The 25,415-nt window shown below is 35.9% G+C and overlaps 2 protein-coding genes across 8 annotated transcripts in view; one reads left to right on the top strand and one right to left on the bottom strand.

Annotated features, from left to right (window-relative positions):
- The first annotated feature begins 88 nt into the window (after window positions 1-88).
- LOC131523697 (fibronectin type 3 and ankyrin repeat domains protein 1-like) lies at window positions 89-4,147 on the top strand. The gene is made up of 11 exons (XM_058750286.1): window positions 89-432; window positions 1,294-1,462; window positions 1,585-1,709; window positions 1,804-1,885; window positions 2,130-2,204; window positions 2,387-2,452; window positions 2,540-2,705; window positions 3,404-3,547; window positions 3,630-3,707; window positions 3,839-3,883; window positions 3,956-4,147. The coding sequence occupies exons 1-11, from the start codon at window positions 234-236 to the stop codon at window positions 4,043-4,045; spliced, it is 1,239 nt and encodes a 412-aa protein (XP_058606269.1). The 5' UTR covers window positions 89-233; the 3' UTR covers window positions 4,046-4,147.
- Window positions 4,142-25,415, bottom strand: part of adam12b (ADAM metallopeptidase domain 12b) — a 108,606-nt gene continuing 87,332 nt past the window's right edge. For 4 of the 7 annotated variants that reach the window (XM_058750267.1, XM_058750271.1, XM_058750274.1 and 1 more), the window contains 12 exons: window positions 22,731-22,908; window positions 19,904-19,993; window positions 19,082-19,277; window positions 18,544-18,652; window positions 17,407-17,605; window positions 16,723-16,800; window positions 14,584-14,692; window positions 13,043-13,229; window positions 11,658-11,766; window positions 10,524-10,745; window positions 6,539-6,708; window positions 4,142-6,456 (listed from right to left, as the gene is read on the bottom strand). In XM_058750267.1, coding sequence (XP_058606250.1) covers window positions 6,417-6,456; window positions 6,539-6,708; window positions 10,524-10,745; window positions 11,658-11,766; window positions 13,043-13,229; window positions 14,584-14,692; window positions 16,723-16,800; window positions 17,407-17,605; window positions 18,544-18,652; window positions 19,082-19,277; window positions 19,904-19,993; window positions 22,731-22,908 — 1,687 coding nt within the window. In that variant the 3' untranslated portion in view covers window positions 4,142-6,416. The remainder of the gene's footprint in view (window positions 6,457-6,538; window positions 6,709-10,523; window positions 10,746-11,657; window positions 11,767-13,042; window positions 13,230-14,583; window positions 14,693-16,722; window positions 16,801-17,406; window positions 17,606-18,543; window positions 18,653-19,081; window positions 19,278-19,903; window positions 19,994-22,730; window positions 22,909-25,415) is intronic. The other 3 variants (XM_058750269.1, XM_058750272.1, XM_058750268.1) reach the window with 2 other exon arrangements.

Genomic DNA, 25,415 nt, shown 5'->3' with positions numbered 1-25,415 from the left:
ACCGATTCGAACGTCTCGTCATTGGCGCACTGAATCACCGCTCAGACGCTCAACTGCAGAGATTTTGAGCGGTCATGTGGTTATTTAATCCCATCACAATAAAGCCCCAGCTGATAAAAGTGACTACAAGGGTTCAGTCTCAATAACCATACATCGCTCTCATGTTAAAACAAGACTAATATGAATACCTTTTGGAAACTCGTGTTTTGTGTAACTAAAATAAACAATTAAAAATGGTCCAAAGATTGCGCGCACTGCCGCACCAGTGCTGTCACCATGACAACGTTAATGCTCGCACAGTCAGATGTGCGCGAGAGAGAAGAGTGAGGCAAACACACAGTGACAGCAGACTCCTACAAACTAACATCCTCTGTGTGGGAATTTCTCTACAATACTCTACAAGGACACTGACTGAGACAGCGATGAATCCAGGTAGACATTTGATTTGTGTTAAGGCTAGTTGGCAGCCTGTTTAATGTTTGATAGAAAAGTTTTTAAAAATTTTAGAAAAACTTTATTCAAAACACTACTATTGCAACATAATGCAGTCTTCATATGCCTATATAGAGTTGCTTTATTTTGCGCTTATATTTGATTAACATGGTAATAGAGTAAGCAAACACCTTTTTTATATTTCGGTCACACTTTAGTTTGAGAACTAGTTAACTAAAACTACGACTTTTACCTCAATAAGCTCCTAATTTGCTGCATATTAATAGTAAGGTAGTTGTTAGGTTTCGGTATGGTGTAGAATTAACCAAAAAATATGGTAAAAAAAAATATGGTAATGTAGAATAAGGCATTAATATGTGCTTTATAAGTACTAATAAATAGACATTATGCTAGTAGTAATGCTGATATGCAAGTAGTATGCTACTAAATTAATTTTATTTTTTGGGGGAGGCTAAAGTTTTCTCCAGCAACAGTGATTAAAAAGTAATAGGTAATCTTTTAATTTAATCACTAATCCAGGAACAATCTTTTGTGGTTAGTTATTCTTGGTGTACTGTTATGTGATATTCATGACCTTTATTAAGATGAAACCAATAGGCTGCAATTTACCCATAAGTCACACCTGAATAGCAAGATCATACCATGGATGCTGCTGTATCAGATAACTGCATATTAACCATAGATTGGTTTAGGTTTCAACCCTTGTCAAAACACGCATACAAAAAGTAATATGACTGTTGGATATTACTTAATATATCTAAAAATTCACATTAATCCTACAACTTTAATATAAACAACATGATATTAAGAATCTGCCATATATTTTCTCTATGTCTCCAGCAAAATATCCAGAGCTTACTCTTGTGATTGGGAAGGTCACTCACCACAGTATCGAGCTGAGCTGGATGAATGAAGAGAATAAACCTCGAAATGGCCCTCCTGAATGCTGGACTCGCTTCTCTGTGGAGCAGATGGACCCCAAAACACACACATACAGCACCGCATACATGTCAGTTTTCTCTGTTTGATGGTGAAGATTATTTCTTTGAATATTAAAGTTATTAAAACATGTTCAAAACCTGCTTTTAGCAACTAACCATGTAATAACAATATTTTGGTGTTTTATCACAGAGGGTACAGCACTCATCATCTTATAGAGGGCTTGGAGTCCAGCACCTCCTATAATTTTAGACTGAGGGTCACCAGAGCCTCAGGGGAGTGCAGTCTCAGCCCCGTGGTCTCTGTCTTCACCAACCGTGAGATATTTTACTGTACCTCCAGTCAAAGCCTTGGTTTAAATAGTAGTGTATTTGTTTAATGTTTTATCATGTTTTGATGGTTTATCCACAGGAGAGCCTTTCAGTGGGAAGAACCTCCACCAGGCTGTGAACAGGGAGGATGAGGAGGAGCTGACCACAGTTCTGCAGTCAGGGTGAGACCACACACACACTTCACCGTCACTTCATGCTTCTTCATATGCTACATTAGTATGAACATTGTAAGGAATATTTCACCCGAAAATGAAAATTTTGTCATTATTAATCACCCTCATTCTAAATCTGTATGACTTTCTTCTGTGATTAATGATGACAAAATTTGAATCTTTATGTGATATATCCCCTTAAATGCCAGTTCACACATTATTCATAGCCCCTCTAATGTAATTCTTCTCCTAGAATGGTCGACGTGGATGTTTATGACAAAATGGGTTTCACCCCTCTCATGGTGGCAGCACAGAAAGGTTTCTCCAGGTAAACATGCTTCTGATGTTATTCTTTTAAACACAAAGCTGGTGTACAAAGAGATGAATTCACAGCAAGCTACGGAATCTCCATTAGTCTTTTTTTTAAGTTATTGCTATGTGGTAAAGAGTAAATTTGTTGAAATATAGTCATGTATTTCTAATAATGATCAGCATCTGATTGTTTTGTAGATTAGTGGACATTTTATTGAAGCATGGAGCTGATATTAACAAGAGAGACAGCACTGGAAAAGACAGGTGAGCAGTCTTTTCAATGCAGTTGAATTTTAGAATAATTCATGTCTTCTGATATATATATTTTCATCTTTGCATGTGCTTTATCAGTCTAATGCAGGCCTGTTTTGCTGGTCACTTGAACACAGTGAAGTATCTGCGTGACTGCGGCTCCACATGGCAGTCCCGAGACATGGATGGCTGCGTGCCGCTCCACTGGGCTGTGGATGGAGGACACCTGCCTGTCATTACATATATGATCCAGGATGGTTGTGAGGTCCGAGGTCAATTTTTCAACTATTTAATGTGTGCAAAAAAACATTGGTACAGATTTGGAGAAATTAAGCATTGCATCACTTGCTCACCAATGGATCCTCTGCAGTTAATGGGTGCTGTTAGAATGAGAGTCCAAACAGCTGCTAAAAACATTACAGTAATCCACAACTAACCCGCATGACTCCAGTCCATCAATTAACGTCTTGCGATGCAAAAAGCTGCATGTTTGAAAGAAACAAATCTGTCATTAAGGCGTTTTAAATTTAAACTGTTGCTTCTGGCCAAAATACAACTCCATAATAATGCTTCATCCTGTGAAAAATTCCTTACCCTGTTGTCCTTTCATATCAAAATCCACCGACCCTGTTTGTTTAGAACTGCTTTTGCTTGTAAACAGTGCTTGAGCTGTGCACATTTCTCTCCTGATTTAGATAAGATGACTTTCAGCGGGAAGCATTTTGAAGTTAAAAGCGTCTTAATGATGGATTTGTTTATTACAAAGACAAATTTTAAGCAATTTTTCATTTTTGGGTGAACTGTTCCTTTAAAGGTATTTCATATGATCAGGTATCTGAAGTTACCGAACTTCAAATTTTTTTTTTTTTTTAGATGTACCGTTTTCACGGCCCATTACTTTGTCAAATGGTGAGCTTGACCCTGTACTGTCAGTTTAAAGCATGTGTTTTTGTACTCTGACAGGTGGATGTGATGGATAAAGTGTCTCTCTGGACGCCTCTCATGCGTGTGTCAGCCATCAGTGGAAACGCTGCGGTCGCCTCTATCCTCCTCCAGGCTGGAGCTGATGTAAACGTCCGTGACAAAGCTGGCAAGACACCACTAATGGTATTTATCATCTAAACAGCCACTAAAATTGTCAAGGACAAGATGGATGATACCATTGGAGTTTTTGGTTATAATTTTTCAGGTCGCTGTGCTGAATAACCATGTGGAGCTGGTGAAACTTCTGCTTGACAGTGGGGCAGATCACCACATGAAGAACGAGGTAACAGATTATGATCATTATGGTATTCATAATGCATAAATGATGAAACAATACGTGTAGTGCAATAAAAAATTTAGCCACAGGAAAACTAATAACACTCCTCATGAAATTATATTTACACCCTAATGTAGTATGGAGCAGGTGCAGCGGATATGGCAAAAGCATTTGGGAGACAGGTAACTTGACAAACTATACATGAACAAATGAATATTTTGTAGCTTGGAACAAAAAGACAATTTCTGTTTCAGAGCATCATAAACTTGCTGAATAATATAAGCTTGGAAGATTCAAATCGACTGACATCAGCAGGACAGTTCTATTATGGCGACAACAAATGATCTTTATCTTAATGTCATATTTTACACATTACATTAAAGCCTTGAGTTATTAAAAACAACTTTTATGTTCCTGTTATGTAAAATAAAATGAAATCGAATTCACGATAGCAATATCCTCGTTTATTGTTCTCGTTCAAGTCCTTACATGATCAGTATCCAGTTACATTTTTTGAAGGCATTCACATTTCCCTTTTAATATCCTAATTCATAGAAATTAAAATGGACTTTGTAGAATATAAAATTGTTACACAATGAATTCAACACCCAGTGCAAAAACTGAGCAATCATCTTTGACCACAGATTGACACATTATCTGACAAAAATAAAAAATAAAATAAAAAAGTGAGCATTTTAACACATCCACGAGTGCATATAAAAAGGTCAAATGTACATACATTGTTGTGAATAGGTAAACAAGAACATAAAGAAACACACACAGGCTTAGCTTGAATGAAATACTGTGACAGCTGGGTTTGTTATACTCCCAAAGCAACAATGCTGGAATATTATGTGGAAAAACTGAAGTGTAATTTCCCCCTCAGGGTGAAGTACCAAGCAGAACAACAATCTCGTAAGTTTATGAATAACAGTGAGCCCAGCTGTGCATAAAGAGAGCTGTGTTATGGGCAAGTAGGAAACACTTGTTGTGTAAAAATAACATAATTGTGACGACACACACCAGCAGTGATATTTACTACATCCTGTGTACTTTACATCATCTTGATGTTGAACACTTCTGTGAGAAGGTCATGAAAAATTACTATTTGGCTAAAGAGACTATACTTAAATCAAATGTTTAAGGTCAGTAAGAATTTTTTCTGAAAGTCTCTTATAAAGCTGCATTTATTTGATCAAAAATACATTAAAAATAGTAATATCATGGAATATTATTACAATTTAAAATAACGGTCTTCTATTTTAATATATTTTAAAGATAAAGCTGAATTTTCAGCATCATTACTCCAGTCTTCGGTGTGCATGTGTTTTATATATATATATATATATATATATATAAATAATACTTTTTTGATGAAGAAAAGTTCAAAAGAACAGCACTTATTTGAAATAGAAATCTTTACTGATAAGTAATAAATATCTTTACTGTCACTTTTGATCAATTTAATGCATCCTTGCTGAATAAAATTATTCATTTCTTTGAAAGAAAATTTCACTGACCCTAAACTTTCGATTGGTTGTGTATACTGTCAAAACTAATACAAGAAATACAGTGCAGAAAATTCAACATCTATAACCTCAAGTATTGGAAGATATTTCACAGAACGTGTGTATACAGCACAACAAGGCCATAATGACACAGACATGACAGCTGCTGGATGCTGATGGCTCAGTGGGAATGCTGATCTGCTATTCCGCGATATCTTAAGGTCTGTGGTGCTTACTACATATTTTGTGTTGCCACTGGTATTTCTCTGAATGTTTCAAAACATGTTGGAAAAAGGAACATCACGACCTTTCAAGTGTTTGGACTATAAATACTGACTGGATTTTTTTTCATTTTCTGTAGATAAACTTGACAAGCCATTGCTGTGCAGTTGCAATGCATATTCTGTTCTCTAGACAACTCAGCCCTAATTGATGTAACTCAGTTTTGGCTGTCAAGCACATCATTACAAACAAAGCTGAATGCTTAGGGCTAAAGTTGTAGCAATAGTAATAGCGATTCTTGCTTTGACAGATACTGTAGCACTGCATTTGCTCAAGCACATGTGATTTTAAGGTACTGTAGTTCACGAAAAGTTGGTTTGTCAGTTCTCACAGATGACTGAACAATAATGGCTCACATCACTTCCTCCTTCATGACATCATTCGTCATCATGCCTCATTCAAGTAACTATTGAGGTTTTTTTGCACTTAGTGGCACTGACTCCAGCGCTCTGTGTTTAGTCATTCAGATTTAATGTTACTTGTACTCCAGTATCCCAGACATGCCGCGTCATTTGAAAGCAGGTTTTTGTGATCTTCACAACACCAATGTAAGTCTTACCATAAGATGAATTGAAATTTAAAAAAGAAAACATGATTGGTCGGCTTATTTTCAATCAGCATTTTTTCAACATGTAAAAACAAAGAAAAAATTATCATACAGTAAAAAAAAAGTATCAAGCACAGCACATAGTTTCCTCCTCACAATAAATATACATCTTAAATAGTTCTGCAGTACCTGAGCGAGGACAAACTAACACCTTTTCTGAGGAGGTGCAGCACCAAGGTGTCCGGTCAGCCCTCTTCTCTGTGAGACCCTCCGTGGAGTTTCTGCAGGGGTGGTCACTTGGTCCAACAGAGTTTTCATAGTGCAAACAAGTGTGTTCAGATGCTGGTGAAATTCACCCAGTGCTGTGGTGTCCATATGTCAATGATCATAAAAGGGCTGTGGTAATCTGGGAAGAGGTCTACAATGTATCAAAAAAATAGTTACTTTTCATCCATAAATATGTAGAATTTTTTTTCCAGCTGTTTCACAGTGGGACTGACCTGTTTGGTAGTGGTATGGCAGGGGCCGGTCGTGGTACTGTTGGAATCGGGATGGCTAGAGGTCCAGTTATCCGCACTCCCCCTGCAGATGTGCTCCGACCCACCCCGTGGCCTCTGATTAAGGGGTCTGCAGGAAGTGGTTTCTGTGGGGGACTGGGCTTGTCGTGGTCCTATAGATATCAAGACAGAAGATTTCCTGGTTTATCACACATATTTAAACTATTATAGACCAGGGGGTCCCAGCAAACTTCCAAGGGGGCCACATTATAACTTAAAAGTACTGAAGTATTTAAATTATGAATTATATATTAAAGCAATCTAACTGTAATCTAACCTCAATAATATCTATTTGAATTACACAAACATAAAAAAACGAATAAACCTAATGTGATGCATATTTGTCAGTCATACAAAAATGAAACAAGGGGAAAAGGAGATAAGATTTTTGTAATATAGTACTTATAAACAGAATATGTTTTAAATATTTAAATAAACAATATAAATTTAAATACACCTACATTTTAACTAAGTGAATATTGTTTGTTATTTTAACTGAACAAATGTAATTATTTTCACAATTAACAGATTTAAAATAGATGCTGATGATCAAATAGATGCAAAAAGTTAATAATAAACTATGTCATGATTTTTTTTTAGAGTGCAAAAATCTTACCGGTTTCTTCTCTGCTTCATTTAAGAACAACTGACAAATATATGCATCACATTAAGCTTATAATTTTTTTTTTCTATGTTAAAACTGTGTAATCCAAATGGATGGAAATTGTATATGTATGTAATTCAAACACATAAATCTTAAATTTAGGCCTTTTTTATTTATTTGTTTTTTATACAGGCACTTGAAACTTCTGGAATCACAACATGAATTGTGGTTACTTCCTTTAATATAACCAATAATATGTTGGACAACAGTTTGAGTCAAAAGAATTGAGAACCACTGTCAGATTTAAAAGAAAGTGTGTAAACAGTGATAGCATACTAGTGCCACTAGATGGAGCTGTGATTACACTCCTCGTCCTGGTAAACCCTGTTGGCAACAATGCAGAATAACAAAACAAAATGTGCAGCACTCCCATCCCCAACACCCAATTCACCCCATGTTAAGTCAAGAGGTCATCGTGTGTTACCAATTTACTCCGAGGATGAGGTCATGGCATACAGCTGTTCAGCTGTGGAGAAACGGACTAATCCAAAAAGCTGAGACAACAAAATCATCCATTTTTGTTTCTTTCTGAAACAACATTTTTCCTCCTTTCTGTTTCTAACCATTGTACTTAAGTGATTTATTCCTGCAAAACCCTCATCCTAGAGAAAGCAATGTCATTATGGCAATACAAGACCTTTTAATCATGAGCGCACGGCGGTGTGTCGAGCCATGAGGCCAATTTGTGAGAACACCGTAAGAGGTGAAAGTGTTTCATGGCTCCCCGAGTAAATGTGAACTCAGTCAAGTAGAAAAGGGCACTCAGAGAGCACTAAACAAACCACGGTGATTTCATATGTAAAAGGGTTTAATGTGAATGCTTTCAATGAGGTCATTATATAAACTAAGCAAGCTTCAATGTATCAATCATTTGTATTGTGTGGCACAGTACTGTGAGCTCTGAAAGGCTTTTTGATGAAATGCCACTGATGGGGAGCAAAAAACGCGTTCAAGACAGAATCTGTGGTACAATCTATATGCAGCTTCTGTAGCAAAATACAGTAATGACTTTACAATGCAAGCCTATGGGGCAAGGAATTCATTTTTGATACGAAAATGCATAGCTGTCTTGTTAAAAGTAGGATCTTGTTACGTGTTTACTAATGTAATTCCTGTGTGTGTCACATCCTTTTATGGTATTCCCAGGTCTATGAGCTTTGTAATATGGTCATTATAGGCAGTTATATTGGACATAACTGCACAGACAAGGTTAGTAAATGATTTCATCATTTTATAATATGTATAATGTATTGCCTTATACTGCAAGTGCAAGAAATGTTTGCTTTTACAATTTAAAGGATTAAAGGAAATTATTTTCAACAGCATGTCACAGATGCTTATATATTTCGGATATGTTTTCTTCTGGAGTACCATGTTTACCTTATGGGCACAAACCAAACAGCCTCCTACCTCAAAATTTCAACCTTAATACAAATTTTCTATATTTTTAAAATAGAATCTAGTAATCTCATGGATTAACCTTTGTGTTTGTTATCGTATGTGTTATAATCTAAATACCCATCTTTCACTTTCATAGCAAGATAGATGTCTCCTTGAGGTGAGCCTTTCATAGTGTGCTGGATGTAACCACAGTTAGTTTGCTGCAGTGGCGTGAAGTCGAGCTGAGATTCAAAGCAACAGATGTTCTTCTTCATGCTGTCTGATAGCATATCCTGCCAACGTCCCCGAGCAGCACTTATCGTCTAAACCACATACCTTCACACACGGACGTCTCTCATCCCATCTCACAGGAAAGCTCTCATGCACCCGTCCAATCTCATTCTCGCCATATCACTTTCACTCCTCCGCCCGCTCTGTCTGCCCCACTCTAATACTTTTTGTCTTCATTTTATCTTCAACTGGAAACTTCATATAAGAAATTTATGTGCTGTGTGCAGCAATGGAAAGTGTAACGTCCTTGCTAATGTCTCCTTGTCTCCCTCCACTTGGTTTCTGCATCTGTCAGTCGCTTTCAACCAGTGAAGTTGAATCAGCTGCAGTCTTAGGGGTCATTTACACAGAGCGCGTTTTTGCATTATAAAACTTGAAATGGGAAAAAAGGTCTCAAGACGGGTCTTAACTTATTTTAACTTTGAGTGCCGCATTTTTAGAATGCAGAGACATGCACGAGACACTGGAAAAGATGTATGACGTGAGCAAGACATCAGTCTAGCAGGTTTACATAGAATGTGTTTTTGCATTCTACTGCGCTACTTTTCTGTTGTTTTTCTGGGTAAACGGGCCCTTATGGTAAAACCTCCTGACCCACAAGCCTTTTTGCAATCATTTTTGTGATTACAGGCTAACAATGCTAATGCCAATTCATAAAAAAATAATAATTTTTTACATAATGTTCATACATTGTGTGCTAATCAGGAGCTACATGATAAAGCATTGATTCTACATGGCATTGTTTTTAAGTTGATCTGATAATATTCAATATTTTTTGTCAATATATATTGATAATGGATATTAAATTGTGTATTCTTATTCTTATTAAATGTAATCCTTATCTAAATCTCAAAATGGATATATCTTAAAATATTACACACACACAAGCACACACATATCTATATTAAGATTTAAAATGAGATATTTTATATATATATATATATATATATATATATATATATATATATATATATATATAACATTTAAAATTGTATTGCATTATATTATATTAAAACTTTTCTATTTAGTGTATTATTTAAAAAAAAAAAAATTATTAAAAACACACTTGAGTTTCACCTGCATCAGACATCCCAGCTCCTCCAGAAGTTCCAGGAGTCTCACGCGTATTACTAACAGCTCTCTGACACCCACAAGTTATATACAATATCCCGGAAATAGAGCAAGAGAGAGAAGCCCCATTTTCAGGGTATTAAAGTACATTTTTGATGATTCAATCAGTTTGTCAGCTAAGATGCATTTAGAGTTTCCACCTGGTATAAATGAGTTTTGCATCCGTCTCCTTTGACCACTTCTATTCGAATTTTGTCAAACTCTACATCACTTTTGCAGGATTGAATTAACCTGTGTATGTGGCTTACGAGCGAGTGGGAAATAAAGCTAAAGTAAATGATAAGGGAGAACAGCTGTGATTTTTGGTGCCAATGTTATTTACATTTAGGAGTTCATTGATGTACTACTATATGTTGAGGCCAAACTCAAAGGGGTAGTAACATTACTTCCATGAAATGAGTTTTTGCGGGGTGGGATGTTTGGTACTGTACATGGTGACAGTCTGAGGCTGACAGCACTTACCTGGATGTTAGCGTAGGGCAGCTGGCGTGGGAGTGTGTGGAAGCCTGCCGCTCTGCCTGCTGTGTGTGTGTGTGGCACTAGAGTCCTATGAGGCTGCAGACCTGTGATGGGCATGGGGTGGCTGATGTGGATGGGTTGGCAGCGTATGGGACATTCAGGCAGCCGACGCAAACTGTGGAAGTTGTGTGGAGGAAGGAGAGGCTCCGAACTGGGATGAGATGTCTGTAGAAAACAGACAGCTCTTGAAAATAAAGACACAAGAATTCAAAACGAGCTCTACTGCTTGCTACTGCTAACCTTTAAGACCTTTCAAGGAATCAATCTAAACCTCTAAACCTCATATGTTGCTTCACAATTCAATACTGTTCAAGGTACTCTTTCAGAAAAGGCATTCATACATGCTGTTGTGGCATGGCACACAGACTAAAAATAGCCAGATGAAGCAATCAATCAGTGCTTTACTTTTCCAACACACTTCACTGGCGACTGTCCAATCACATTGAGGCCTGATCTCCCCCTTTGAGCAAACAAAGGCTTCCAACTCCAACAGTTTCAATCATTATATTGTTATGCTACTCAAGCACATTAGACTGAATTAAAAAAGAAATCCTTCAAAATGAATCTTTGAGGGTTTTAGATGAAGATCTGGACTTCATTAATATTTTTGAGGGTTGATACTGCACCTAAATCTCATGCCGTGTACACAGAAAGCAAGGGATGGATTGGCTTGGACAGGCATAGTAATTCTGACCTCATCTGCTTCTCGCTGGGCAGGTAATGAATTATGGAATTTGAAGTTTAATAAAAGATCTTGTTAGTGCTTGTTAATAAGGGTGTAATTTAGATTACCATTCTTCACAAAATCATACCATATATAATAAAACCTGGTATTTGGTTACAAACGGTCTGCATTAATTCAATTTAGTGTGATTATTTAAAAAGAATCTTTTCACAAATGCAATTGTAAGGAAATTGTACTAATGAAAATAGGAAAATAATTTTGGATAAGAAATATGAAAAATATAAAATATATAATATGTAACTACTATTATTTAAAATATTATTACATATTTTGGACGTTATAATCATGTTGTGTGCCTGAGTCTGTGTTGATGAGTAGAGTATCACACTTACCTTGTCACAGCGGGAATGTAAAGGTAAAGAGGCGGGCTTGTGCTGAGGCGAGACCCTGAACACTGACTGTGTCTGTGGGGGGCTGGGAGCTCGCTTTCGCCCTACTGATCTGTAAAATTAAGAAAGCGTTTTCAAAAAGTTTCATGTTTTAGGTAAGGTGAATATAATTACTACAGTAGGGATGCCCACTTTTTATTAAGCTCTATTGCAGCATCTGTGGCGATTACCACAAACATTTTTTTTTACTTACTCATTATTATTTTTATAGAGCAAAAGTCATGCTCATAGTAAGGCATGTGCAATGTAAGTAAACAAAGTCCAGGCAGTAAATATTAAAATACACACTGTTTTAAAATTTTAGATGGTCTGACAGAATGTTTGGGGTCAATAAGTAAAAAGAAAAAAAAACACTTTTATTCAGCAAGAATGCATTAAATTGATCAAAAGTGGGAGCAAAGATCTTTATGATGTTACAAAAGATTTTTATTTCAAATAAATGCTGTTCTTTTAAAATTTCTAGTCATTAAAGAATCCTGAGATTCTGAGCACAACTGTTTTCAATATTGATGATAAAAAAGAAATGCTTCTTAAGCACTAAATGAGCATATCAGAATGATTTCTGAAGGATCATGTAAAACTGATGACTGCTGAAAATAAATTACATTTTAAACTATATTCACAAAGACAACAGTTATTTTGAATTGTAATAATACTTCAGATATTTTTACTGTATTTAATCAAATAAATGCGGTGAGTATAAGAGACTTTCATTAGCAAATCTTCCCGACCCCAAATCAATTGCTCACCTAACCCTACCTGTTTAAGCATCAGTGTCATGATGTAAAGCCACTAACCCCCAAAGCTTTCACACAAAACACTCAATAATACTAGAAAAGGACTTGTAAAGTGTATAGAACTTTCTAGAGGTAGCAGACTCCACCCAGAGGAATTACATAAGTAACACAGAAGTTCATCCACAAAGATAACTATTCTCACCTCAAAAGGGTGATTTAGACAGCTTTAAAGCTTAAATTATAAACAGGATTTTACTGAATAATTCAAGCGCTTTAACAAAAATACAAGCTTCACATTTAGACTTTTAAACCCTGTGGAAAGCTGGCCCAGTTAACTTCTATTGTAAGTGTGTTACTCTGACCATGAATTTTATTTTTTTGAGGAACAAGTCAAAATGATTTTCTGTGCCAAACTACATTATGCCCCAAATTCCTGTCGATATGAACTTAAACTGAACTTGAAACTTAATTCCCTTAAGCTTCAATAAAACTCTAGGGACTCTTGGTGTCCCTGGATGGAAACCAGCAGGAATCCAGGATCAAACACATTTTGGAAACCATCGCTGGGGGAAACTGCACCATTGACTGTACCTGAGCTTTTGGATGGCGCTCTTCTTATTGATGCAGAGCATCTGAACCAGTGCTTTCCTCTTCAGGCACACAATCAGTCCCACCGACAGCAAGCAAAGGAGGGTGACCAGCGCGCCCACGGCCACAGCGCTGCTGTCAGCTGTTGTCACATAGGACAGCACGCACATTAATACACACACTCGCACATCTGTTGTACAGCACGGCACAGAATGGCACAGAGAGGGAAAACAGAAGAAATCAGAGTCAGGTTAGAAAGAAAAAGAATCGATCAACATCCCTCTGTGTCTCCACCTGCATTGCTTTTACAAGCTGTCTTAAAGTTCCTGAATGTCTGCTGAGTGACATCTAAGCGCAGTGCTTCAGGTTTCCACCAGTAAATCAATGACGTGTCCTGTCAATGCTGTTATGCTTTTCCACTGGAAAATCGTTTAATGGGTTTTGTAAGTACATTGTACTTTCAGGCTGCACTGTTCTACCTGCGGTGCGGCTGTCACAGAGGGGATGAAAGTGGTTAGAGCTTGTGCACTTCCTCAAGCGGTACAGTCGGAAAATCTGAATGCACGAGGCCAAAAAGGTCGAAACATGCTCCATGCACGTTGGCAAACAGAAACGCTCCTAGGTATGCAAAATGTAATGTATGCATCTTTGCATTCTGAAATATGCTGACAAGTAATTCATAATGCAATGCATGTATCCATTTTCAATAGACGGTATAGCAGGCATTTGTGTAAGCTTCTTCAATAGTCAGTTTTATTTTTTCTTTATTCCTTTAATGTTTGTTTTTTTGATAAATAAATAAATCTGTCTAATAAACCTGCCATTGTGTATACAAATTGCTTTGTTCCTCTTTTGTTATTTGCTTTAGAAAAAAGTGTCTGCTGAACGCATAAATGTAAATAAATTTGTGAATCTGTAATCTATTTGTAACCAAGGATGGTCATTTTCATCATTTTGCTTAATTTCTTTTTGTAGAGTTGCTTCTGAAATAAACAAATAACTTTTTAAAAATAATAATAGTTGTCTAATAAACCTACCATTGTGTATACAAATTGCTTTGTTCCTCTTTTGTAATTTGCTTTAGATAAAAGAGTCTGCTAAATACATAAATGTAAATAAATTTGTAAATTTTTAATTTATTTGTAACTAAGGATGGTAATTTCCATCATCCGATAGATAGAAAGAAAGAAAGGTTTAAGAAAACTTTTTTCATTTTGTTTCATTTCTTTGTGTGAAATTTAGGAGGAAAGGATCAGACAGATAGAGATAGATGACAGACAGATTTGTAACTAATTTGTAACTAAGGATGGCCATTTCTGTTATTTTGTTTCAATGGAAAGTTAAAAGTTGTTCCTGAAATAAATTATAAAAAATAAATAATTAAATAAATAAATAATATTGTGTTTGCATACTTGCTTAAAAGAATATGTTTCTGACCTTAGACTGGAAAGGAGCACATAAGCACTGCAGTAAGTCATGCTATGTTAGTGTAATGCATACTGCTCTAGCAGGTAAGTCAAAAGTGCAGTTGTCCATCACTGTACCGGCTTGTCTCATTGGTCCACTGTCGACGCTGCCGCCAAATCCCGCCCTATCACAGAAAGGAGGTGCCCAGTGAGGTTCACAGTGGCAGTTCTTCTTGTTGTTGCATTCCTGTAAAGAAAGCAACACACAAAGAAACTGTAAACAAAGCAACATGCAAAGAAACACGCAGCTCAATCCTCCTGATCAAATTTCTTGCTGGACATTATCAACAACATCCTGCTGTTCAATGCTTAAGGAATTCTGGGGGATAATGGTATGAAATCTCCTCATGAGCATTCAGTTCATGGATGAGCTGTTCAATGTTGCATTCAAGGGCAACATTTTTCCATTTGCACAAAAATGCATCAAATTTTTCCATCAGGGTATGTGTCAGGGGTCGCTGCATAAGTTGATTGATGTCACTTGATGTTTAAATCACAGTCTGAACATTAGATGTCTGTCTTCTAAAAGGAAAGATGCAGCTATGTATTTCCCGCCATAAAACCACGAGGAAACTTTTCAGACTCTCAAACTCTTAACTCTCTCATCCAACTTTCTTGGATGCTGTGATGGTTTCAAAAAACAGACCCTCTCAGCAGACAGACTCTTAAATTTCAAGGATTATTGAGATTGTTTGAGTCTTGATTTTGTGAACTTGATCTTAAGACCTCTCAAGACTAGAAACCAATAGCCTTAGTGGTCTAATATTAATCAAGATCTTATAGGGGGTTTTGGTGTGGGGCTTAAGGGGTCTAGTAATGGTCTCAGTATTTAGTGGTCTTCTATTGTTCTAGGTCTGGGTCTTTAAGGGGTCAATCTGGCTTAAAAAACAACTGGCATTCGGAACATCCAGGATCCCAGAATGCTGACAGAGCTACCAACATCTTTATTAACAATGATCAATTCGTCTTGCAGCACAGCTCCAGTAAGGAAATAGAACTTGGAGAAAAGAATGGATGCAATTGCACAGCCTACAGACAAAAATACGAATTCCAATTTAGGAAGTGTATAACAAGAGAAAATAAATAAAACATTACACGCTTGCACACATGCCCTCCAGAGCTGACAGTGGGTGCAAATGCAAAAGACAACGTGGGGGTGTTCTTGGCCACAACGTTTAGTGATTGCATTTTAGCAGTCCTCTGGCAAAAAAGCGCATGTGCATGATGAATGGCACTTTTAATGGTACACAAATTAATTAAATATGACTCCTAAAACTTATTGGAGTGACAGAGATTGATTGTGAAGTACTTCAACAGCCGAGACAAGCCTCAAGTCACCCAGTATGCTGGGAAGACAATAGTGTGGCTGCTGAGGTGAACCAGGGCATCAATGAGTAAAAAAATAGTTTACCCAAAATGTGAACTCACTCAAATGTTGTTTCAAATCTTTATGACTTTCTTCCTTGAAACACAAAAAAGTGAAGTTTTGAAGACTATCCGAGCTGCGATATTCTATACAATGGAAGTGACATAAAAGTGGTCCATATGACAATGTAAGCTGTGTTCAAAGACTTCTGAAGCCATAGCTTTGTGTGAGGAACAGTAATTTACAAGAATCTTGCCTTGAAAATCTTGCTTAACAACTCTGATCACCTTTTACTTTCAATGCAAAGAAAAGAGCAGCTTGGACATTCAGCTACATTCTTCCTTTGTTTTTCCCGGATAAAAGAAAGTCATATGGGTCATGCAAGAAAAAACATCAAGATTAGTAAATGATGACAGATTTTCATTTTGGGTTAACTATCCCTTTAAATGTATCAAGCTTCCATGAAAGACCATGACTGACAAAAGGTTACGCTGTGATCTAATTTAGTACAGAATCAGTGTCTTATCTGTGCTTTTAAATGCTATTTCATTCGTAGCAGCAATCTAGTTCAAGTGAAGTTATAGTATGTGGACCTAGTTAGCTAAGTGCTATTATGGGCACATGCTGTCGCCTTGGCAGACAGCTATAATGTAATGAAAAGGACATTTCTGTAAAAGGCGAGACTTTCAGTAGAGGGCAATAATTTGTGCTGACTTACTATCAGCATTCCTGACTCAAATCTGAGCCTAATGCCTGATAACTAATGTCAGAGAAATTAAAGAGCTAAAAAAAAAAAACCTTTTCCAGCAGATTTGAGGAAATTTCGACTGACTGAGTGGAAGCAACCTTACCCCTCTTCCATTACACTTCCCAGAGCACTTGTGCACTCCGAAGACACTGACATTCTGACACTGCCTGTTCAAACAAATCTGTTATGATGAGAGAGAGAGAGAGAGAGAAAGAGAGAAGTGCAAGTTAAGAAAAAAACAAAACTGCTAGGAAGCATATATGTTATTGGCCTTAACTACTGGTCGACCGAAATGTTTTTTTTTTTTAAGTGCCAGGGTGGCCAATATAATGCCAATAGCCAGTATTATATATATATATATATATATATATATATATATATATTTAACAGAAAATGAGGTACCACTTCATTTTACAGTTATGTTACAACTGATAAATTTCTTTAGAATAAAATAATTAATATAATAATTTAGTGTTTAAAGTAAGGCTATTTAATTATTATAATATAATATAATATAATATAATATAATATAATATAATATAATATAATATAATATAATATAATATAATATAATATAATATAATATAATATAATATAATATATATGCCTAAAATAATATGTGGATGTTGAAACTGATACATTGGGGAGGTTAATCAGCAAAACAAACAAGAAATGGTCAATGGAAAGCAATAAAAATGGCCAAATATCATTTCAGCCTGACTGATAAACCACTAGCAAAATTTCTTGATGACACAAATAATCTCTACCAGATGATTTATTCTCATACCATTCCCTCAGCACACTTAGTGCCTGCTAATACCAGTCCTGGATCAGGCATATCGTCACCCAGGTACACATGTGTTCCACGGCACAAAATACGCCCACCCTCCTGCAGAGGTATGTTTGTCTCTATGGAAACCGCATTGGTTCCGATCACTGGTCTGTTGGCACCTCCTTGGCACTGAATTTTCCCACACCTAGCATCCCTGTTTAAATCACACAGACAAAATACAATGAGTGAGCATGCAACAACAGAGCTAAATGTTTTTACACTGAATAAATGGGATAAGGTGATAAAACGCCTGAAGAACAGAGAGGAGATTGTGTTGTCTTGAGGTAATCTCGCCTTTCACACCCTCTCACTCATCTGTGAGGAGCAGAGAGTGTAATTAATAGTGACAAGAGATTACATGCAAAACCATGGGGCTGCCACTGTCTCTGAATAATAATGTCATGGCTATAAAGAAATTAATAAAATTACATTCATTACAACATGTTTGATGGGCCATCCCATAATAATTAGACAGCAAGTGATATGAATGAATCGGGACAACCTTAAGCAATACCATTCTTAATTTCACTTCATTTTTGATTTGAACATTCTTTTGTTTTGAGAATGTGCATCATGAAAATTGTTATTTCCTTGTCAGTCACTGGTTCTACATTTTAATTATGTATGCTGTATTGGCACTATAACAGCTAAGCATTTGTATTGCCAAAGTACCACAAAATTAAGTAGAAAAAAGTTATAAAGGAGCAAAGAAATAGTTTAACAAACAGAGCAGAACAATACTGTATCAATCACAGAGGAAAACAAGCAAAGAGAAACAAAAACAAATGATCAAAGCAAAATTAAATTAAATTAAATTAAATGAGGCAGAACAAAACAGAAACAAAGTGTCGTTTTGCAAATGAAGCAAAACAAAACAAAAACAAGAACAAAACAAGAAGCAAAGAATAAGAAGCAAAACAAAATAAAATGAACTGAAACAAAATAGATGAAAAGTAATAATATAAGAAGAAAAAAGTAATAATATAACAAAATGTAAAATTGAAGCAAATTTGACAAATTAATGTAAGTAACTTTGTACTGTAAGTAAAAGGTTAAAGTGCAAAGTGCTGTAGTATCATGCCCCGACTGTACCTTGCTTGACATTTAGCAAAGGAACCTTTGGAGTCTTTTCCACAGTTTCCATAGGGATCACCTGCAGAGTTTACTCTTTCAAAACAGATTCCTGGGGCAGGTTTCGCTCCTGGAAAACAAGAAAGAATGAAAATAAAACAGCATATGCCCACTGTCAGAGATGGAAATATGACACTGTACAATCCTTCCATCTTGTTTAAGCTTGTATATAAACCAAAAACAGATGAAAGGACAACATATGTCAGACTGTGGCCTGAATCCTTTTGGAAGGGAGTATGAAAAGACATATGGAATAAATAACAGCAATCAGTGAGCTTTCATATTGCTTGAGCTCGCCATATGAATGCATGCAGGATTGCAAGGGAAGTGCTGGCTTGATAATGGTTACATATAGAATTACAGTGTCAAAAATGTATGATTAATGAATGTATTAATGAAATGTATGATATCTGCAGAACCCCACAATCAATTTTTGGTCAACCAAATAAGCCTAGGAACCCTGCAGCTATCCGCATATTAGATCTACAGAGGTACCAACCTGGTCCCCATAGAGTGATGCACTGCTGCTCATGAGTCTGACAGATGCCGTTGTAGCAGTAACCATCCATATTGTGGCACGCATGTCCATCGTGCAGGTACACATTGGCAGGGCAGTGGGGGTTTGTTCCGGTGCAGAACTCGGGTAAGTCACAGGAGTTACTGGACTCTCTACAAGGAGTCCCAGCTGGTTTTAACTGCGCAGACACACAAGAACAAAAGGCTTCAGACAACAATAGAGAGCAAACTTAAAGTGCATAGTGTCACCCAAAGGAGATTTCTTTCAAAATAAAGCAAAGAGAAATATATACTCAGCTTTAATGTAGGCACTATGGGATGAAGTCAAAGTCATGCAGAAAAAAGCTTTGCATGAATTACAAAGACTATTGGCTACAATAGTCAGTAGTTCATGGAAAAGTTCTCCAAAAACTATTCCCTTAACTTGCACTAAGACATGAAATACAGCCCAAGAAAGTGGCAAGATTAAATTCTTTTAGTTGCTATTTTCATTTAATGAAGCACTATGCTGAAAGCTTGTAGTAGTTTGTTGTAAAGTTTGTGTGAACATGCATCCCTGTTCTGGGGTCTGTTCCGGAGGGCCCTGGTCTGGCTTCTTTCCTCAGTAAGTAAGTGAGCTGAGCACTCTGATTTATGTGTCTGGAGGCTTGAGAGGAAACTGAGTGTCTATGTTTGGAGCGCAAATGTTGGTTCATGTTGCACTTATTAATGGGGCAAGGAGAATGTGATTTCCACGCCTTTATATTACACACAGAGAAAGAATGAATGAGGAGGAAAGAGGGACAGGATAGATTTACAAAAGTACCTGGCAGTCTTCACAGCACTGTCCATGAGCACACACAGCATCTCCCTTGAGAGTGCAGGTTGTAGCGTTACAGCAGGGGTTCAGACACTCCTGAAGAAAACACAGGAATGGCAACAGATTTGAAGGCAGGTGTGTCACTGTATCACATGGGGAAAAGTTAAGTCAATCATAGCACACTTTATTTAACTACTGTCCTGAAGTTGAAGTATCAAACAGGTTGTTTAATTTAAAAGTCAGAAAGAAGGTGAAAATGTGTGTCATTCAAAGACCCGACAGACCAAAAGCAAAAAAAAAAAGTAAACAAAAACCAATAAACAAAGAACAAAAACAAGCAAAGAAAACAAAAGACAAAACAAAGAAATCACAAAACTAGGCAAGTAAACAAAGATCAAAAACAAAAAAGCAGAATAAGCAAAGTAAACAAAGAACACAAAAGCAAACAAAAACCAAACCAAACCAAAACAAACAAAAAAAAATAAGCAAAACAAGTGAAGTAAGCAAAGAACAACCCAACAAAACAAAAAACAAACTATGAAAAAATAAAAACAAAGCACAAAACCAGGCAGGTAAACAAAGAACAAACAAATAAAAAAGCAGAATAAGCTAAGTAAACAATGAACAAAAAAAGTAAAAAGCAAAGCAAACAAAAAACAAAACAAAACAAACAAAAAAATGAAGTAAGCAAATCAAGCAAAGTAAACGAACAAACCAACAAAACAAAAAGCAAAACAATAAAAAAAATGAAAAAAGCTTAGTACATTTTAATAGAGGTCATTTACATATTTAAGTCAGGCTGTAAAATTGTCAGAAAGAAGGTGGATAACTGGCCAAAAAGCAAAATTACAATTGTTTTGGGTGCAAGAAACCTTGACTAACATTATAAGCAGACTTTAGGGGAAAAATAAAATGCTACAATAGCACAGGCTATGATCCCTTTAATTTGACATTAGATAATTAGAGGTTACAGAAAAACAATGAAAAAAAAAACAAAAAACAAAGTCTGAACAGTCGCCCCGTATGATCACTGTATTGAATATTAGTTCCAGGTGTAGAGCTCATAGTCTTTTAGGAAATTCCCTTCTGTCAACCAGTTCTTTGCATCCATGGTAACAAAAAAATAAAAAATAAATGTTTGGAAATGTTACTGTAGGTTTGTGTATGTGAGTGCGTTGACATGTCTGGTTTAAATTAGTGGTCTATGCATTGTTCTGATTTTGAAAAAAAAAAAAAGATGTTGTTTTCTCAAACTCTGAACTCTTGGTATCAGTGAACCGTGTTCATGTGTGTACGTGTCTAAGTGAGTGACATCATCACTGACCCGAGACTGGAAGTGATGGGAACGTCAGAGTCCAAGCACAATTGAAGGAAAGAGGACATTTATCTCAGAAAAGAGAGGGAGAGGAAGAGAGAGAAAGAGGTGAATTTTGAAGACTAAAAATCATGTTTTATTGTTGAAGTGATGCAGAAGAGCTTTGTTCTTCTCTAAAAGTACACAAGAAGCGCATTAAGACCTCAAGCACTAAAATTTTATTTCATACACCACCCACCCACACACACACACACACACACACACACATACACAAAAATGTCTATGGGACTTTTTATTCCTCTCTTTCACTCCTTTTCTCCCACTCTTAACAAGGTCCTGGTGTGGGCTGGGCGAGGTGCTGGAGGGTTGGGCTGGGTTAGGTCAGTCCGCTGGCTCGAACTGCTCCTCAGAGTCACAGAAATCTCTTTACAGACCTGCTGTTTTCTCTAAAACTACCGTCAGCTAGTGTGAAATGATGGGGGGATGGGCTTCTCTCATCCTTCTATCCAACACTCAAGACCCGCTGCTGGGCTTCCTCTCTGCTCTTTGCCCGCTTCCTCCCTCGTTCCCCCCGGTGAGATCACTGGAGCTCACGGGTGCCATTCTGAAACAAACTTTTCCCCATAACAAGATCCTAGACTTTAAAGTTCAGGCCAGGCTTTTTTCCTCAGGTCTGCACTGACACAATATGCCTGCATGACATCTAAATTACATAGACCATTTTTTAAGTCTCCAGTTCCATTACTACATGATATTTAGGGGCATTTTAGCATTTATTTATAGGACAGCGGAGACAGGCAAGAAGGGGAACAGAGAGGTGGAATGGGATCAGGCTGCACAGATGACGTAGTCTGGACTCAAACCCGGGTCCTAACAGCTCTTTTACGTCACAAATGCACCACAGCTTAGATGGGAGCTGCAACATTTATTTGAATAGGTCAGAATTGTCTATATCATAAAACTTTCCTGTGCAGAATATTTTGCCGTTTTAGGGCATTAATGACTCAAAAGTAAATGGAATTTCACACTATGAAACATTTCAAAGACACCCTACAGTAACTGTAATAAGATTAGTGACATTGCAGTCGCTTTTCGGCAGTACCTTTCTACTGTTAGAGTTTTTTTTTTCTTTTTTATGTTCAGTAATAATAGCATAGCTAGCATTATATACAGTATGTATCCTATTTCATATTTATAAATAATCTGAAAATCTTTTAATTTCATTTAAAAATAAAGCTGGCGTAAAATAAATAAGAGCAATTTTAAATGTCTAAGATTACTCTACCCTACCTAAAGATATATTTATTTTATACTGAGTATAGTTCAAATCTATTAACATATTTACTGACATAACCATACTGAAAGCCATGATTTAGCCTGTGAATATTAAACTGACCAAATCGAATTCCAAACATCACCAAAGACTAGATATGGACCTGGTTCAGATCTGCTAATCCTAGAAGCGGCCAGCTTTGTTGTGACGTATAAAGGTCTTTGATGTGTGTGAGTCTTTCATACCTCCGGCTCTCCGCAGTCACACTCCTCTCCTTCCTCAATGTATCCGTTGCCACATTTCTGTCCCCCGTAGAGCATTTTGACTTCAGGCATATTATATAAACACATGCCCACCCCCTTCTCCAGACTAGCCACCAGATCCTTCTTACTACACGTACTGAACACCGTGGGGAATGGGTACCTGTTCACAAAGAGAAAAGGAAAGGGGAAGATATATTAATTGAATATATATTGTTTTTGTATTTTATTTATTGTTCTACTTCAAATTTTATTTTTATTTTATTTTATTATTTTGTCCCCATCAGGCTTCTTATTTTATATTTCCTTTTTTTTCTACATTTTTAAATTACATTTGTTATTTATTTACCTTTTATATAATTTTTAATTTATTGTTTATTTTTATTACGTTTTTTAATTCCTTACATTTATATAGCGCTTTTTCAAGGCACTTAAAGTGCTTTACATTGTGTGGGGGGAGTCTCCTCATCCACCACCAGTGTGCAGCATCCTTTTTGTTTTTATTTATATTTTAATTTATTTATTTTATTTTTTTGTCCCATCAGGCTTCTTTTTTTATATATAAGTTATTTTCTTATACATTTTTTTGTTTTATTATTGAATAATTACATTTTATATTTTTAATTTATTGTTTATTTAATTTTTATTACATTTTAATATTAAATTAAATTTAATATGATTTAATTGAACTTAATTTTATTTTATTTTATTTTATTATTTTGTCCCCATCAGGTTTCTTATTTTATATTTAATTAATTTATTTTTGTTTAATTAATTTTTAAATTTAATTTAGTTTTATATCTTTAATTTGATTGTTTATTTAATTTAATTTATTTTAATTTTCTCATAAGGTCAACAACTCTTATCTGAAAAATCATGCTGGTCAATCAGCTTTACTAGCTTTGTTTTGCTGGTTAACAGCATGTCCTGGTCTACCAGTTCCAAACCAAAATTTACAACAATTATTACAACAATAATGTATAATGGTATAATAGTACATAATCTCAGCAACCCAGCCAAGCATAAAAAGTTGCAAGTATTCAAATTCCCAAAGTCATTAATGGCATTACTTCTACAAGCACAAAAATGACAACAAAACAAAGCGAATTAGCATATGACCTTCCACCATGGCATTCACGCCTGAGTCCTCTACGTGATAGAACGCTAAGCCAGCTAAGCGTAAGCCCATATGGTACTATTCATGTTAATTCATCACTACCGATACATGATTATAAACAAACCAGCGCTGGGCCTGACCTCAGCCTGACCACGGTCACTGTAGAGGCCACGGACACAAAGACCGAGCTCTTTCAAATGAAGCAGAGCAGCGGACGATCATATGACAGCGTTGGTCTAGGGCGGCTGCCTCGGGCAGGGAGCGAGACGAGGTGAGATATCTGAGAGGAGAGCAAATGAAGCTCATTTGGGTCTGGGCTCTGCTCACTGGAGAGCACTGCAGATCCTTCATGGTCTGTTGCCAGTATCTTCAGTTTACTAACTCACCCCAACAAACAAGCTAAACAACAAAGTGCGTATTTGCTATGCACTCATAAATATGCACAATGCTGAATAAATGGATGTCCTTGAATTTGTGTGTTTTCGAAAAGCGAAAGTGACTCTTCCTGCAGATTAATAGTGTATGCATGCATGCATGCCATGTGAAGAAGGGATTAAAACATTAATAATCATAAGGTTAATGGGTGTTACATGTCTGTGCTGAAAAATTACAGCATATGGTTATGTTCAGTAATAACAGCATGGCATTATATATGTATGTATTTTGAAATAAACTAAAATGATATGAAATAAACTAAAATTATATTTTTAAAAAGAGTGAAATTTCCATATATACCTGTATATAAAAAATAAGTTGCCATAGGATTCGGCAATATTTCAATGGTAATTTAGGTAAATTATTCTGTCAAATGTAAGCAAATTTGTGACATTGAACATGTTTAATTTAATTTAATTTTATATATTTAATTTTATTGTTTATTTCATTTTATATTATTTTATGATGTCCCCATCAGCTTCTAATTTTATATTTAATTTAATTTTAGTTAAATTTTTTGTTTAATCTTCATTTATATTTTATTTAAATTTATGTTTTAGGAAAGGACCATTTTAAAGTGTTAGATCATATAACATAATAATCAGGTGAACAAACAAATTCTGTACAATTTCAAGAAGAAATTTAAATACAATATAAATACGTTGTATTGAACATTAATGGAGCAACAGATTTTGTGTGAAAATAAATCATTCAAGTTGTTTATTTTGTTTAAAAATCTTGTAAATGTATGAGGTGGCAAGAGGGGCCTTTTACCCCACACACAGGGTAAAAGGCCCACCAGCATGGGGTAAAAGGCACACGGTACTGATACAAATACTTCAGCTAGAATAATGTTTTTTAAATAATGTCTAAGTTAATACTAGTTCAAAAACAATCACTTTAGCAATGTTTGGACTATTTTCTGCTTATTTTGAAAAATAAAATAATTAATTTTTGTTAAATAAATATACTGTCATTAAAATATGTTAATATAAAAATATATATTTTAAAATACAGAAACAAAATCATTTTAATAAGTAAAGATTCTGAAAGCATTGAAGGAGATCCAATAATATATATTTACAGTAGTAACAACAAATTATATTTAATTATATGAT

This window comes from Onychostoma macrolepis, chromosome 17 (genome assembly GCF_012432095.1).
Source record: "Onychostoma macrolepis isolate SWU-2019 chromosome 17, ASM1243209v1, whole genome shotgun sequence".
Lineage (NCBI taxonomy): Eukaryota > Metazoa > Chordata > Actinopteri > Cypriniformes > Cyprinidae > Onychostoma > Onychostoma macrolepis.
Note: the sequence above shows the minus strand (reverse complement) of the source record. Positions and strands in the feature narration are given on the sequence as shown.